The sequence below is a fragment of the Taudactylus pleione genome, unplaced genomic scaffold, assembly GCF_031769625.1.
Source record: "Taudactylus pleione unplaced genomic scaffold, aTauple2 ptg000086l, whole genome shotgun sequence".
Classification (NCBI taxonomy): domain Eukaryota; kingdom Metazoa; phylum Chordata; class Amphibia; order Anura; family Myobatrachidae; genus Taudactylus; species Taudactylus pleione.
Window position 1 is genome coordinate 33,050,001 of NW_028284488.1, and position 17,903 is coordinate 33,067,903.

At 43.8% G+C, this 17,903-nt stretch overlaps 2 protein-coding genes across 5 annotated transcripts in view; one reads left to right on the top strand and one right to left on the bottom strand.

Annotated features, from left to right (window-relative positions):
- CCDC146 (coiled-coil domain containing 146) overlaps positions 1–17,903 on the bottom strand; it is a 180,058-nt gene that overhangs the window by 136,645 nt on the left and 25,510 nt on the right. The gene's annotated exons all lie outside the window — the stretch shown is intronic.
- Positions 1–17,903, top strand: part of FGL2 (fibrinogen like 2) — a 29,841-nt gene that overhangs the window by 10,144 nt on the left and 1,794 nt on the right. The window contains exon 2 of the mRNA XM_088468935.1: positions 12,409–13,090. Within this exon, the coding sequence (XP_088325061.1) occupies positions 12,409–13,090 (682 nt within the window). The remainder of the gene's footprint in view (positions 1–12,408; positions 13,091–17,903) is intronic.

Consider the following 17,903-nt stretch of genomic DNA (forward strand, 5'->3'; position numbering starts at 1 on the left):
TTTATATACATACACACATACATATACACACCCACCCCATTTGGGGTTTGGACTAATATTATATATACATATATTATAGTCATACTTGCCTACTTTTGAAAAAGCATTTCAGGGAGATTGTGAAAGCAGCACAGATGAGCGTGGTGGTAAAGTGGGCGTGTACTGCTACATCTGAGAGGCGTGTCATAAATTGATTTACATCCACATGTAAATGAGCCCCAAAAGCAGTTAGTAAGATCTACTTGTTGATGAAAACACACTGATACTTCTCAGAAAATACATGTAACCATAGGGATCATTGTGCATTATAACCAATGCAGGGAAATTATACTAATGATCCCATTTGAATGTATATATCTGTGTTTTTCTTTTATATAACAGTGTCATAATGGGGGTAAGGTGAAAGGAGAAAGGAGTCAGCACATCCATGTTAATCCATAGAAAAATGTATTAATCCAGTGTTAAACACATAACAATGTCAAGGTTTAGAGGGGCTTGTGAATAAATTCATAGCAGCATTTCATCATGGCAGAGGCAACAGATAATCATGAAAAAATACTCTTCACAAGTCCAACATGTCAACATGACACACCCCTTTATTTTCACACTCCTATCCATATGCACCTTAACCCCTTATACAGTAACCCCAGTATGCAGTTGTGGTCCCTCTTATGCAGGCCCATAGTAGTGCCCCTTAGACAGTATCCCCAGTAGTGGTCCCCCTTACACAGCCCCCAAATAGTTCCCCTTACCCAGTACCCCCAGTAGTTGCCCCCCCCAATGCAGTGCCCCACGTAGTGTTCCCCCTTATGCAGTGCCCCCAGTAGCAGTCCCCACAATGCAGTGCGCCCAGTAGCGGTATCCCCTTATGCAGTGCCCTTTATATGGTGCCCCCAGTAGTAGTCCCCCCCCTATGCAGTGCCCTTTATATAGTGCCCCCAGCAGTAGTCCCCCACCATGCAGTTTTCCCAGTAGTGGTCCCCTTATGCAGGCACCCTGTAGTGATCCCCCCTATCCAGTGCCCCCTGTAGTGGCCCTTCCTATTATTGCCCCCAGTAGTGGCCCCCGAGTGCAGTGCCTCTTGTAGTAGGCCCCTTTTATAATGCCCCCAGTGGTAGTTCCCCCCCAAGTAGTAGTCCCCAGTAGAGTAGGTCCTCCCAATGGCGCCCCCAGTAGCAGCCACCCCTCCCCCAGTAGAGGTCCCCCCAGTAGTAGCCACCCCTCCCCCAGTAGAGGTCCCCCCAGTAGTAGCCACACATAAAACCATGAATAAAATTATGTATATATAGAAAAAATCGTTTCTTATCTGATAAAAACGGCAAGTTCATGAAATGGGAAGAGAATGAGAGCCACCTCCAACGCGTTTCGGTGGCTCTTATTCTCTTCCCATTTCATGAACTTGCCGTTTTTATCAGATAAGAAACGATTTTTTATCCATATTTATTCTGATAAATTCACAGCTATATTTTTCTATATATACATTTTATCCATGGTTTTATGTGTTTTACGTCTTTTATTCTTCATGTAGGAGGATATTATTGTTGTGTCTGATTAGAAATAATTTATGCTTTTTAAAAAATGAATTTTTCTCACTTTTATTAAGTCACATTTTACTTTATGTATTATTGTCACTAATTACCTATGGATTCCCAATAGGATCTTTTTGCATTGGCACTTTAGTTGTACTGATTGTTTCTAAAGATCACACACTAACAAGTTTATATATATTGGATGATGATGGTAGTTTAAATACTGCCACCCTTGTATTAGCATTGTATTGCACAAAATCACAGGTTTGGTATTAGTTTTATTTATTTATTTTTTAATAAGTTATATAAGCACAATAGGCGCTCCATGCAAGCTCTGGTATTTTTTGATTGTTTGTATATGTAACAGACCACCACTGTTACATCTTTCTGCTGGTTGAGCTGACACGCATATGTTATTGGGGGGTGCATGATAACGGTCTCACAAAAAACCCTTTAGTGTGAGATAAAGGACACACATTTGAGACAATATATATAGGGACTCATACACAATTGGCGCTGCAGTCTTCTGTTACACATATATATTTACCTGAATTTCTGCTCCTGGTCCTGCTCAAGACGCCGCTCCTGCCCGGCTGGCGCGCTCAGCATTATGGGACAGACGTCATGACGTCAGTCCCATTACCCACTGCAGGAGCCGGACGGAAGTCCGGCTCTTGCAGTGGGTGCTGCAGCAGTCAATGAGAGTCTATCTGACTCTCATTGGCTGCTGTTTAACACACGCATCGCCGCCAGCGCTGGCGGCGATGCGTGTGTTATGCACAACCTGAGCCCGCCTCCTGGCGCTATTGGGCAAGCGCTCAGGCGTGCAGCACAGGACCGGCCCTGTGTAAATGTGTAGCGCTGACCGCACTCATTGCGGTCGGCACTACACTGGCTAACTAGGGCGGGCGGGCCGGTACCGTGGCCAGCGGTGCCCCCCGCGCCGCCGGTCCAACGGCACCCAGGGCACGCACCCCGCTCGCCCTGCCCTAGTTATGCCACTGCTCTCTGATTCTCCTCTGCCTGCTGGATTCTGTGCTGGTGAAGTGTTTTAATATTCCTGATCCCTGCTGTTCCTGTCCTACACATTTATATTCGTGTCTATTTCCTCTGACCTGTTATAATTTGTGACTTTCGATCTAATGGGGAAGAATTCCCAGCAGTCGGCCGCTGCGCGGCTGGAACGATTCTCCCGTACAGGACCTGGGGGTGCAACGGGATCCAGCACTTCTGATACTTCATCTCGCTCCTCTTAACCCTCCTCTCTGCCTGCTCCTGCTGACCCTCCTTTGCAGCCTGAGATCACTATGCAAAACTTAATGCAGGCAATCACCTCTTCAGCGAAAACGCTGTCTGGCAAGATTTCTGAGGTCCACGTGGAACTTTCACTTCATGATATGCAGACAACGCGGGAGCGTGTTGCTGAGGTAGAGACCCGCATTTCTACTTTGGAGGATGTCACTGCTCTGGTTGTCGCACTAAAATCTCTAATATTGAGGGCCAACTTCGCAGAAACAACGTTCGTTTTGTTGGCTTGCCCGAGAAGACGGAGGGGTTCCCATCCGGGGAGAAGTTTCTGGAAAAATGTATGGTGGATACTTTTGGCAGAGAGGATTTCACCGCCCAATTTGCAGTGGAAAGGACGAACAGTATTCCTGGCAGGGCTCTGCCTCCTGGTGCTTCTCCCACGCACTTTTATCGCCAAGATCTTGCATTTCAAAGACAAAGATGCGATCCTTCGTCCGGCACGCTTGCGTGGTCCTCTGGAATACAACGGAAATCGGGTGGCTGTGTTCCCGGACTTTTCGATGGATGTCCAAAAATCTAGTTCTCAATTTGTGCAGGTTAAACGTCGCCTCCGTGATCTGGGCCTTTCCTATGCCATGTTGTTTCCTGCCCGTCTGCATGTGGTGGCTGATGGTCATTCCCATTTCTTTGATTCCCCCCGTGAGGCTGTGGCGTGGCTGGAGCTCAGGGAGCGTGGCGGTGACGCTCCTCCGGACAGATCTGGACTTGCTGTCTCATGAGTGTTATCTATCTTCATTGGTCTCCATTGCAATACTATTTTTTTTTTCTCCGCATATTACTAGTCAGATGTTTATTTGCTATACTGCACTCTTTGTAATGATATTATATTGAGGTATTTATGTTATATTGTGACCTTACGGGTCTGGTACTTTGGGTGCTGGGGTGGGTAATTTTGCCTTGGGCCTGGGCAATACTTTATCTTTCGGCCAAGGTAGGATTTGCTCCCCCCTCTCTTACCCCTAAAACAAACTAGGATTTGTTAGTTTTTCTAGATATTAAGTTCTGGGGTTCGTAGTTGGTAGTTTAGGGATTTAGGTATACCAGGTTGGGATGGGGTTCTTTTTGAGGTCATTGTATGGGATTTTGTTTTATGATTATATTTTTTGCCAATATTTGGGGTTATTGTTTGGGATTTTATTTTTTGTTTCCATTCTATGTCATTGTCGTGTTTTACTCAAAACTTATGTTTTAATTCTTTATATTCTCAGTTTCTACTGTGCTTTTTTTCTACTGTGTCTGCCATGTCTTGCCGGGTGCCACCATCTGTGATATTTCAGGTGTTTGTGTTTCATCTGCCCTCTGATCTGTGGCTGCCCCATGATGTCTTCTAATTTAGGTCCCCCTCTCCAAGTTCTCTCCTGAAATGTCCGGGGCCTTGATGACAGTGTCAAGCGCTCTTTAGTTCGGAATCAGGTGAAAAAGGCTCAGGCAGATATAATATGTTTAATGGAAACACACTTGTTGGGTGGGAAAGTCTTGACTTTGCGCAAACCTTGGATAGGCTGGGCCTATCACTCCACATATTCCTCGTAATCTAGATAAGTTTCAGTACTTGTCCATAGATCCCTAGGTTTTGTGCTTGATGAGGTTAGGATTGACCCCTTGGGTAGATAAGTCTTCATTCGGGAATCTATTCACTCCTCTCCACTCCATATTCTTGCTGTTTATATTCCCCCTCCTTACTCTAGTGAAGTCCTGAAAAAATCTGCTGAATTTATTTCTCTATCCCCTGATACCCCGGTTATTTGTGTAGGGGATTTTAATAATGTGTTATACCCTACTCTGGATAGGTGGCGTGAGAGTTCGGTTGTGTCTGGTCCTTCCCCTCCTTTTGCCAATTTAGGAACTTGGTCTGGTGGATATTTGGCGGGTTCGGCATCCTCACCTGGCTCGGTACTCTTTCTTTTCGGTCTCTCATCACTCCTTTTCTAGGATTGATCTTGCTCTGATATCCGGGAGGCTAGTCCCGCAGGTTGTTGAGGTGGAGTACCGGTTTCGAGGTGTGTCGGATCATGCCCCTTTAGTGCTAACTATTGATATTGCTGCTCCACGAGGTCACTCTTTTTGGAAATTCATTCCTTTCTGGCTCACATTGATGGGTGCTGGTTCGGAATTGGAATCCCAATGGTGTGATTTTTTTTCTCTGAGAATACCGGTTCCATTTCCTTTGATATTTTGTGGGATGCTTTCAAGTCTGTCCTACGTGGGTCTTTAATTGGGAAGGTGATAAGTATCAAAACTTTTCATAGGAAAAAAGGGGAACTTGAAAAGCGTTGTAAACTGCTTGAACAGCAATATCTGTCCTCTGGCTCTACTATTGTTAGATCCTCCTATATGGAGGCAGCTAAACTATTTTCTGATTTTCTTTTAGATTAGTCCAGAAGACATCTGTTATTTGTTAAGCATAGTAATTATGCTGATTCGGATAAGTCTGGAGCTTTTTTGGCTTATCTTTCCAGGGAGGTTCGGCCTGTTACAGTTATATCTCATATTCGGTACTCTTTAGGTAATTTGCACTCCTCCAACCCGGCTATTGCAAATGTGTTATTTGAATATTTTGCTACTCTTTATTGTTCCCAGGCTCACTATACTTTGGAAGAGTTACTTGAATACTTGGGACATAGGTCCTCATTCAGAGGAGGTCACAAGAAGCGGTCGCTCTCTCTGAAGGAGGGCGGGCGCTTCTTTTTTTTTGTGCGGCCTCCTGGTCGCTAGCTAAGCTGTGAGTTACCACCCACAGCTTAGCGACCGACCATCGGGGTTTGCGACGAGACCCTAAGGTTGGGTCTCGGCAACCGCAAGCCCCAGGGAGCTTCCTGCTCTGATCGAGCAGGAAGCTCCCCACTGACATCACTGCTGTCAGTGCGGCCGCCCACAAAACGGCAAGCATTCAGTTAGGAACGCCTCCGTTTGTGTAGCCGCCCCACCTACAAAACGGGCCGAGCTGTCGATCAACATAGACAGTCGGCCCTTTTGTAGTGAGCTCCAGAGCGAGAGAGTTTCTCTCTCGCTCCGAGGCTTGCGCATGCGCAGTGCGGTCGCTGCGTGTGCGCAGGACCAAAACATCAACCCGGTTGCGAGCGCGCAGCGCTTGCGACCGGGTCTAAATGAGGTCCATATATCCCTCCCATTCATTTCCCTGGACAGTAGGGCTTTCCTTGACTCTCCATTTACTATAGAGGAAGTTGAAGTGGCAGTTTCTTTATTTCCGGGGGGGTAAGGCCCCAGGGGTGGGCGGGATTCCTATTGAGCTCTATAAGAAGCATGCCCTTTTCTTTTTCCCTAGACTCCTTGATCTATTTAATGGACTGTGTGACCTGGGTTCTCTTCCCCATTCCATGTCAGAGGCCATTATTGTTATGATCCCTAAATCTGGCAAAGACCCTCTTGATCCTGGCTCTTATCGCCCAATCTCTCTCCTCTCCACAGATATTAAAATATTGGCTAAAATGCTTGCACTTAGGTTTAATAGGGTGATTGGTGAGGTTGTGCATCCCGATCAGACAGGTTTTATGCCAGGCAAATCCACCTCACAGAAGCTTAGGAGATTGTATTCTATTTTGCAGCTGGCAGACTCTGTCGATGATGGGGAAATGGTGGTGTCCTTGTACGCCGCCAAGGCCTTTGATTCTGTTGAGTGGTACTATCTTTTGTAGATTCTGCTCCGTTTTGGGATGGGACCTCGGTTTATAGCCTGTGTTAAATTATTATATTCTTCCCCTTCAGGGCGGGTCAGCATTAATGGGTATGTTTCTCCTTCTTTTCGCCTCTCTAGAGGTACAAGACAGGGCTGTCCTCTTTCCCCGACCCTTTTTGCCCTGGCCACTGAACCCCTAGCATGTCTTGTTAGAAGTCACCCCGGTATACTGGGGATTCGGATAAAGCAAAGGGTTGACACGGTGGCTCTTTATGCAGATGACATTCTGTTATTCTTGTCTGATGCATCTGAGTCATTGGTCACCCTCCTCTCCATGGTAGATTCTTTTGGACAGTTTTCTGGGCTGCCCATTAACTGTAGTAAATCTTGCATTCTTCCTGTTCATGGTCCTTACGCTCCTGCTGGGGCTGCAAATACTCCCTTGGAATGGACCCCCAGGTTTAAATATTTGGGAATTTGGATTACGTCGTCTATGTCGGACTTTATCCCACTTAATGTCCAGCCACAAGTTGACTTCTTGAAATCTAAACTGCACGTTTGGAATAAACTTCCATTGACAGTTACAGGTCGGGTGAATTTGGTTAAAATGACAGTTCTTTCCAAATTTTTATATGTTTTTCAGCAGGCCCGTTTATATTCCTCCTCGTATTTTTCGACTGATAGTTATTTGTCTTCTTTAGTATGGGCAAATAAACTATCTCAAATTAAATTTTAGACTCTATGTAGGCCGAGAGGGTTGGGTGGCTTGGCACTGCCAAATTTCCGCCTTTATTATCGGACTTCTCAGTTAGTCCATCTGCGGGGATGGGTTTTTGGGTGGGGAGAGCCAGGATCTACCTACTTTATAGGTGCATACTGTTTCTAGAGGATGCTCCCCTTTGCAGCTCTTAATTGATGACAGATGTCCTGGGGGGGGGGGCTCCACTGGTCACACAGGCTCATTCATTGTGGAAACAGTTCCATACTTTAGTGGGGGCGTAGGGTATTGACCCTGAATTGTCCTTATGGCACTCCTCCGCTCTTGGAGAATTGGCCCTATTTGATGGCAGCTCTTTGTGGTCCAGAAGAGGGGTCTTGTTCCTTGGACATTTGTATAGTGATGGAGTTTTTAAATCCTTTGATACTCTTAAGACTGAACTTGGGATCCCGAATGCTATGTTTTTCCGCTATTTACAGCTCCGACATGCCCTTTCTATCCAGGTTTCTTCTGGCCCTCCACAATTTGCTCCTGATCCTGTTATAGCTCTGTTGCAAGCAAGTAACTTGTGGTAAGAGATTGATTTCCAGAATTTACAACTACCTCCTTACTGTTAACTCAGATGACGCCCTAGCACCGCGTAGACTTAAATAAGGGGAGGATTTGGGACCAATAGAAGACTAAGAGTGGACTTTAATGTTGAATAGCCCTCTGTCTGTCACCTCTGCAGTGCGATTTCAACAGATTCAGTTCTTCTTATTACATAGGGTGTATCTTACCCCCGTACTATTGAGTAGATTTGGGTCTGGAGCCTCTGATAGGTGTCCTAAATGTTCTACTCCACAGTGCTCGTTGTGGCATCTCCTCTGCTGTCCAAGTGTTTTGGTCCCGAGTCACCAGTTGTCTCACTAGAACAGGAGTAGGAGTAATTCCCCTTTTATTCTCTAAAATGTGTATATTTGGCTTGGGTCTCTTGGACAGGGTTAATCATTTAAAGGGCCAATATATAATTAATGCATTGACTTTGGCAAAGGTTTGTATTGCCAGCACTTGGATGGCATCTAGGGGCACTACCTTTGTTGAGTGGTGTGGGCTGATGAATGTTGTGGGGTATGAACGATTTCTATATACTAAACGAAATTGTGTTCACAAATATGAGGGTATTTGGGGCCCTTGGATTGCTTCTTCCCACTATGTTGCTGGGGGGGGGGGGGGCAGGAATTCAGACGCTGATGGATTGGCACCTGGCGGTGCGGCACAATGATGATTTGGCATTCTGCATCTGTATTTGTAGTTCTTCTGCTGTTTTCTATGGTTCAGAGGTATTGCGCAGATATTTTAATTATGATTTTATTCTCATGAGATTATATGATAATGGATGTATAATGCAAATGTTTTTTTTCAAGGTTTATTGGGGGTGGGGGGGGATTATGTTTTTGTGTATTGGTACTGTGCTTTGTTATGGAAATCAAAACATTTTCATATATAAACTCAATTTAATAAAAAAATAAAAAAATCACATGTACTTAAGTAGAAGGGCCCTAGTCAAGGAGGTGACCAAGAACCCGATGGTCACTCTGTCAGAGCTACAGCATTCCTCTGTCGAGAGAGGAGAACCTTCCAGAAGGACAACCATCTCTGCAGCAATCCACCAATCAGGCCTGTATATTAGAGTGGCCAGACGGAAGCCACTCCTTAGTAAAAAGCAAATGGCAGCCCACCTGGAGTTTTCCAAAATGCACCTGAAGGACTCTCTGGTTTGATGAGACAAAGATTGAACTCTTTGGCATGAATGCCAGGCGTTATGTTTGGAGGAAACAGGCACCGCTCATCACCAGGCAAATACCATCCCTACAGTGAAGCATGGTGGTGGCAACATCATGCTGTGGGGATGTTTTCAGCGGCAGGAACTCTGAGATTAGTCAGGATAGAGGGAAAGATGAATGCAGCAATGTACATACACATCCTGGATGAAAACCTGCTCCAGAGCGCTCTTGACCTCAGACTGGGGCGACTGTTCATCTTTCAGCAGGACAACGACCCTAAGCACACAGCCAAGATATCAAAGGAGTGGCTTCAGGACAACTCTGTTAATGTCCTTGAGTGGCCTAGCCAGAGCCCAGACTAGAATCAATTGAACATCTTTGGAGAGACCTGAAAATAGCTTTGCACGACGCTTCCCATCCAACCTGATGGAGCTTGAGAGGTGCTGCAAAGAGGAATCGGTGAAACTGCCCAAAGATAGGTGTGCCAAGCTTGTGGCATCATTTTCAAAAAGACTTGAGGCTGTAATTGCTGTCAAAGGTTCATCAACAAAGCATTGAGCAAAGGTTGTGAATACTTATGTGCGTGTGATTTCTTAGTTTGTCTTTTTTATTAAATTTGCAAAAATCTAAAAAAAAAAAGCTTTACACGTTGTCATTATGGGATATTGTGTGTAGAATTTTGAGGACAAAAATGAATTTATTCCATTTGGGAATAAGACTGTAACATAACAAAATGTGGAAAAAGTGAAGCGTTGTGAATACTTTCCGGATGCACTGTACACCAGTGTGGGCATCTCATTAATCTTATATATAAAATTAATTGGGGTGTGTGTGTGTTTGTTTTTGTCCGGCTAGGCATTTGGACACCCATGCTCCAACTAGGATGAACCCAAAGCGAGGTGGTCCAGTTGGATCCTGGCCATGTTTTAGGAGGGGGGGGGGGTGTTAGGGTCCTGGCGGGACTTTCCTTTGGTGTATACTGACAGGGACGTTTCTAGGGGCGCTCCACCCTGCCCGAAGCTGTCAGCCGGTCACACACTCACAGCCAGCATTCTGGTGCAGCAGCCGCAGCGCTGCATGGCTCCCAGCGGTGACTGTCCGGGCCAAATCATCAATGTGCCCATCAACTTCTTTAAGCACCGACCAGACTGCAAGAAGCCCGGGCGTGACGAGCGCCATTTAGGAGAGGGACTGGGAGAGACGCCGCGCCAACGCTGGGCAAGCACAGAGGCGCAGAGGAGCAACTTCTTTAAGCCATGCCTGGACGCCGAAGAGCCCAACGCGGCGGGCACTATTTCTGGGAGGGACAGGAAGGAAAAGACGCCACCGCCAGCAAGGCACAGGGGCATCCAGGCAGACAGCAGCAGCACTCAGCAGGCAGCAGCAGCCAGAGAGCAGCAGAATAGGCAGGAGACAGAGAGAAAGGAGAAGAGGCCGACACTCTGCAGCAACATAACATCCCCTTAAAAAACAGTATGTCTGAGGATGTTTTTGTGGTGTTTGGCAATTGGCATGAACTGAATGTTTCTTTTAATAAATAGTTATGTGGATGACATACAACAAAATGGCTCTATATGCTGGAAAGTGAATATACTGTATTATACTAAACATGTCTGGAGAGGACAGGTCTCCAGAGTCTAGACATGCTTAGTATAATACATACCTGATGCAATATAAGTTATGTGCCTTGGAAATTTTAACAGGTCTTGCTGTCCCTAATCCTATGGCCATGCGAACATTATTCATTCATTAGGTAGTATTTTCATTTGAGACCACACCCCTTATCTTGAGAACAGGGAGGGGGGGGGGGGTGAACATTAAGGGAATTACTATCTGGGGGGGTTATCTGGAGCACTTTAAAGTAGATAGTCACTGATGGTCACAGTGGGGGTGAGGAGCACATTGCAGGACATGCAGAAATAGGGGTTAAGTGGCAAAAGACTATAAAAATAATGGTAGGGGATGTCTGGAGATCATTTTGGTAAGCATCAATGGATGGGGGACTTCATTACTGTTGAGGGGGGTAAAGAGGTTATTGTAATGATTGCTGATGGTGAGGTGAGAACATCTATCTTTCCTCCAGGAGACTGGAATAAAGTTACGCCACTGGAATAATTTTATGTGAAAATGTGTCTGCATGGCCAGCATATGCACCTCTAATTTGCAACAAATCATCAATGTGCACTTGCACATGCCAGTAGCAGGAGCAAAAGTTAAGCCTCCGTAACCAGAACATGATTGCTAATTAGCATGATTAGCTTGTGCAGATTAGTATGATTGCTTATCTGCACAAGCCGCATTTGTGTGAACACATCCTTACTGTACTCCCTTCCCCACACCTGTACCGTCTCTCCCGGGTGTAAGGTTAGAGGAGTGTAGAAGACGTGAAGGTCTGACTGAGTATATTTGTGTGTTTGCATTCAGAGCAGATTGCGTAATATCACTGCACTACGCAACCTGGTGTAGTTCTCACTCTGCATCAGCAACTGTGTGTTTATTCAGACTGATGCGCAGCAAGTGACTCCTATACTTCACAATATTCATAGTAATTGATTGTAAACACTCACAAGCAGGGGTCTCTATGTCCGCTGTCTGTATGCAGTCGGGAAGTCGGCGGACCTAATCCCGAATGCCGGCTTCCCGACTGTCATATCCCGGCGAGGGTTAAATGAACGGTGTGTCTACATCTAGACGCCTGTTATTTTACCGAAGCCAGGAGACCGGCGCATCGGCATCCCAATCGAAGAGATGCCGGGCGCCATGGCGGACAGCCGCGGGGGGGGATGGTTAGGTTTAGGGCTCTCGGGGGGAACTTAGGGTTAGGCTAGGGGGAGGGAGAGTTAGGGTTAGGCACCCCTGGGGGGAGGCTAGGGTTAGGCACACCCACGGGGGACTTAGGTTTAGGTGGCGGGGAAGGGTGGTTAGGTTTAGGCACTGGGGAGGAAGGTTAGGCACCCTAAAGGAGGGTTAGGGTTGGGGGGGGGGGGGAATAGGTTGGTGAATACTTACCTGGGGACGATCAGGATTTTCATCCTGTTCGGGCTGCCGCTGTCAGGATTTGAACCGCCGGCCAGGGGTCCGGCGGTAAATCATACCGATTCCCTGCTGTCTAATGTCTGCACTTTCTCCAACCTTGTGTGGCACTATTCTATGTGTGATTTGTTTGGTTTTGTGTTTTTGGTGTAATTTGTTAAACTAAATGTACATCATTGGAGTTTTATGGCACACTATTTATAAATAAACAATGATGATGATGGATAGGAATAAGCTTTAGCAATTGTTTCACCATTTTTCCCCTAAACTTAATAGACACTTATGCTTTATAATTTTACTACTCCTCCCTGATAGTCTAATTTTAACAAATGTCTTAAACAGAAATACATTTTATTCTGTACACATATCACTTTGCCAGGAAGTTCTCCGTTACATGCAAGTGCCTTTATTTTGCAGATGTTCCCACCCATTTCTCAGAAAACACGAAGAGCTCCTGGTTGCAGCACAGCCTGCTGGTTCTATATAGCCTGCACAGAGCCTGTCACATCAGCATCTCTCTCCACAGACATGAAGTCTTTCTGCTGTCTGATAACCTTTGCTGCTCTGTCAGCTGTGCTAGCTAGTGAGGAAGAAGGCACTGCTCTAGCAGAAAAGGTTGTTAATGGCTGTCCGATAAAGATGAAGAATGGGGGTAAATGTGATGAAGATGGTAATTGTCCCTACCAGATAACTCTGCCTCCAATGTCAATTCAGTTGCCTAAGCAGTTTCAGCTGCTGGAAAAGACTCTCAAGGAAGTACAGAGCCTTAAAGAGATGGTAAATAACCTAAAGAAATCTTGTCAAGACTGCAAACTGCAGGCAGATGACAACCTGGACAAAGAGACTATTGAGGTCTCAGAAGGTGGGCAGGACAGTCAAATAAAAGACCTGGAGTCTAAGGTGAAAAAAATGTCCATTAGCCTGAAGAATGCACGATCCCAGATCACCACCTTGCAGGGTCAGATAGAGAAGATGGACTCACTCAGTATCAACAGTGTGGAGGACTATATTGACAATAAGATGGCAAACTTGTCATTTGAACTCAGAAATTTGGATAACAAGTGCTCCAGCAACTGCCCACTACAGAAAGCAAACCCAAGTAAGTCTGTCTGATTTACAATTATAAACTACAGTTCTGCTTTATGTGGATATTTTTATTAATCCTTTATGGGTTTTTTTTTTTTATCTCCTAGTTGTTTACCAAGTAATGTCTGTAAAGTTATATCTACTACACAACAATTTTAACAAAATAAATACATTTTATAAATATGTGTATATTGAACATATTTTATTAGTTACCAATACAATAAACAGTGCTAGGAGTTAAAAAAATAAAATATAAATAATAATTAAAAAGTATATCCTTCGAGGAGTTACTCCTGATGATACACATACCAGAAAGTAAGAAACTGATCCTGTGCGAATAGGCTATTTTCATACAAATTTGGAAATCCTAAATAAATACATTCAAAAATGTACGATTATAGTTATACATATTGCCGTAAAGTAGTCTAGTATTTCGTGGAAAAAAACACTGGAAGGATGGTTAGCATAATCAAATTTATTGTAGCTGTATCAGTTTTAACAAATATTCAACTAGTTGTTTTTTTATACCTAGTAGATTCTAGTACTTCATATCCCCCAAACCCATTAAAACTGTCCGTGAAAATTGTATGCGTGTATATATCACTTTGTTTGATATTTTATGATGTAATTACTACATACATTTTTCCATAAGATCACAGAGCCATTGTTTAAACTGCAACTGGTTTTAACAATCATAAATATGACTGAATTAGGTTAGGGGCAGTAAAATGTAGGCAAATACATAACAAATGTTATGGTAATGCTATAAAAATCCCAATTTGTGTTTTCTACACTGAGAGTAAACTATTCATATTTAATTTCCAATTGTTGTCTTCTATTATGTTCACCAATAATAATAAGTAGTTACATAAGGTAAAGAAACGGAGAGATTGAAAAACAAGCTACTTATAAACTCCTTAGATTTGCAAACACAAGTAATAGAATAAAAAAAATACCCAGAAAAATAAAATAATGTTTTAAAGAAATGATGCATACGAGCAGAGCCGTAACTAGACTTTTTGGTGCCCTGTGCCAGAAAGAGCATTGGCGCCCCCCTCATTTTTCAAAGGGACATAATGCACCCAAAGGAAGGGCCAGGGAAGAGATAGGGGAGGCCAGGAGATGCTGGGGATGAATTAAGTGGAAGCTATAAGAGAGAATGATAATAAACAGAAATTTGACAGGCCCAAACAGTGCCCCCCTGACCTGTGGTGCCCTGTGCCAGGGCACCGGCTGCACTACCCTAGCTACGGCCCTGCATACGAGTAATTACTTGTTCAGCCTTTCCTCCAATGTCAGAAGTAAATAAGTGTGGGAAACTGCAGATTTACCATGCCACTGATAACAGTCACAGCTATTTTAGCTTGAGAAAATACTTTCAGGTCCAAATAACTATTCAGTGTTTTCTTCTGATGTCTTTACAAGCTTTCATGCAATCCTTATCTAAACTACTGTATAAATAGTTTTATAAAAAGAGACTAGTGAAAAAAATAAAAAAGAATATAATAGATCAATTTTGTGACAAAAGTAAGTTTCAAAACGAATGAAGCAAATAAAAACATTCAACAGGTGCCTGTACAAGTTGGCGTCCGAAGCAGTCCATTGTGTGTCATGTTTTCCAAAAGAAATATTTGGCAAATGATTTAAGTATTTGAGAGCAATGCTTGCTGAGTTCAAAACGGCTCCAAAGAGGCTTGTTAAAGCTAAAGTAATATAAAAGAGGTGTGCACAGGTGCAGGCAGCTCGGATCATAGAAAAAGCTGTCATACAATGGGCATTAACATAGATCAATAAAACAGATCTCTTAATAAATGGTGTATTTGGGGTAACTTTTGTTATGCTGTCAAGATAGGGCAACATATTATACTACAGCTTATTGGGTTAGTGTTTGACTCCATTCCACCAATCATGTCTGAGAGAAATAAGTTTGTATAGCAGAAAACAAATGGTAAAACCTTTGTTGCCACTAGTGAGTGAAGTCATGCCATGAATAAATCACTGCATGCCAATTTACTCTTCCCAGGATGAGTTTTCATTACTTACATAACATTGCCTTCTGTCTACTGGTTCATCTGTGCGGGAGCCTACAGTGAAACTCACTTTGAGCCTAAAGGAGCAAAATTGCACTTGCAAAGCTTTATTTTTACAATACAAATTACAGTTGAGCTAGGATGTGCCCCATTCCCAATCTAAATGCATCTGCACATGCTCCTCCATGAAGCACAACATGGTGGCATCTTCTAGTTGGATTTACGCATGGCTCTAAATGAGGCCCAGCATGTGCACAGCTGCTACAAATCACATACAAAGTATTTAATGCAAACTAGAAAAGTTAACAATAACATTCTTTCTTCCTTAGAGCAGCGTTTTTCAACCACTGTGCCGTGGCACACTAGTGTGCCGAGAGCGATTGTCAAGTGTGTCGCGGTGGTCAGCTCAGCGCACTTGTCTGGTAGTGTTTTATTCCTGTGGAGGCCAATGTAGTGTGTTTTATTTCTGAGGAGGCCAATATGTGTGTATATTTTTATGTGGGAGCCAATGGTTATGTTTTTTCATTGGTCACGCACACCGCATAGCCGGATAGTGTGCCTTGGCAATGTTAAATGCTTGTGTAGTGTGACTCGAGTTGAAAAGATTGAAAATCACTGCCTTAGAGGAAGAAAGTATGTCCTCATAAAACGTAGACATCCAGTTTGTATTTATGTACACCATTTTACTAGTTCTTGCTAATTACTAAGCAGGTATAAAACAAATTACTTGTATTATAATAATAATAATATCTTCATCTATCAAAGTCTGAGGTTAGCCTTGTCAGTTTTATTGTAAGTGGATGTTGAAATATCAAGATAAAATAATAGGTAAAAAAACAGACTAAAGTTGGCAATCTCATCTCATTTAGAGTGTTCAGGCTATTTCCATTTCCTTTAGGATGAAATATTACTGTTTATGATACGTATGGGACATGGAAGTTCCATTCAGCTCGTTTACTTCCTTTCCGCAGTATTGTACAGTGCAATATTTAACTCACTTTATCTGCTAGTAACAGCTGCAAAGATAAATGTCCGGTCGATCCATCAATAATTATAAACGGAAACCAATGTGCAGTTATATCATCCACCCTTTCCTGGTGGGCAAGCCAAGTCTTATTTCAGTTATCATCTTCCTAGTTAGTTACTTTTACTAGTGTCTAGCATAAAACTACCACAGCAAGTAATAATAGAGTCTTAAAGAAGTAGGTTGCCACTTTACACTATATATATTGCATAGAGGGATTATAAAAAAAGGTCTCCTGCAACTATAATTTCCCAGAATACAGAAAACTTAAATTTGAAGTCATCTGCCCAGTCACGGAAATCAATGGGTCTAGCAGTAGCTCCTACCCTCTTAGATGAGGTGGGCAGACGCTGCCTGCACTGCAGGTCGGATGAGACCGTAATCCCTGAAGACTGGGTCCCGGCGTCTGAGCAATGCACCTGGCAGGTGCATGCGTAAAACGCCGGCTTCAAGGGAGTACATTGGTTGCAGCCCCTAAAAGCCGGGTATGGCTTCCCAGAGGAGGGTTTCCCACTGTAGCCATGCTCTCTGATAATCGCAGTCCGGACTGGCAGTCCCAGGGGGAGAAAACCACTCCTCATGGGATTGCCTGTCCTGTGCGTGACTGGCAGGTAACAGTCACTCAGTGTCACAGTGTAGCCAGTGCAGTCACAGACAGCAAGTGGCTTACTGAGGTGGCAGATTTTACTGGGGGGTGGGCAGGATTAGGGGCTGCAGCCCCTTGGTAAAATCCGCCATTGAATGGGTCTGTTCATCAAAGTGAGAATATCCCTAAATTTGTTGATAATAGCCTTTTGCTGTGGATATAGGGATTTTCTCTATTATTAAGCCCATGGGATATGATGGCCATGAGAGGGCAAAGCATGGGAATGCTAGTTACTACATATTTAAGAAGAATAGTGGGGATATAACTGTACCCTCGGCAGTACTCATGCAATCACCAGCTCAAGATGGCAAAAAACATTTGCAGAAAAAATAAAATTTGCTTTATTATTCAAATAAACATTTATTTCTTCTTTCATCAAAATTATGATGAGCGGCAATAGAAAATAAGACTTTTTGGGTCGATTTGATAAATTGACTCCTAGGGGTATATTTACTAAAGGTCGATTTTAAAATGGATCAACATCGATTATGTGTTTCTGTGGCTAAATCACACATTTACTGATTTTTATGTGTTAGTGTGATTTAGCCCCAGAAACACAACATCGATGTTGATTGAATTTAGATTGATTAAAATAAACCTTTAGTAAATATACCCCTAGAGTGGGGGATAACACCCACAAGGTTTTCCTTTCCTGGAGAATTCAAATACTGGGGGTTCACATTAGTTTTAATAAAAATATATAAAATGTTTTTGTACAGCGTTTTATAACTATAATTCTATAGATAAATGTTTACTACTTATGTTTATTAAATGTACTAGTTAAATCCTGAGCTGTAACAGGGCTATATAGTGCCCTGTACTAGCCCACCCCCTTAATGTCTGACGTCATGCCATCAGTCGCGTGGGGGGGGGGGGGGGGGCAGAGCCGGCAGCACCTGTAAGTGTAGCGCTGACGGGTGCAGGGCACTGCAGGGTCCCTGTCTGGAGAATCTAAAGGACGCCCCCGGCGGCACCGTAGCCGTGATCCTGGCTGGCCAGAAGCAAGGGCTATGGGGGCTGCGACGGTGCCACCAAAAGAGCCTTGCGTTTTGTGTGGCGGCACCTGTCACACACCGCTAGTTATGGCCATGGTTAAATCTTTGCTATATAATTAAATCTGTAGTTT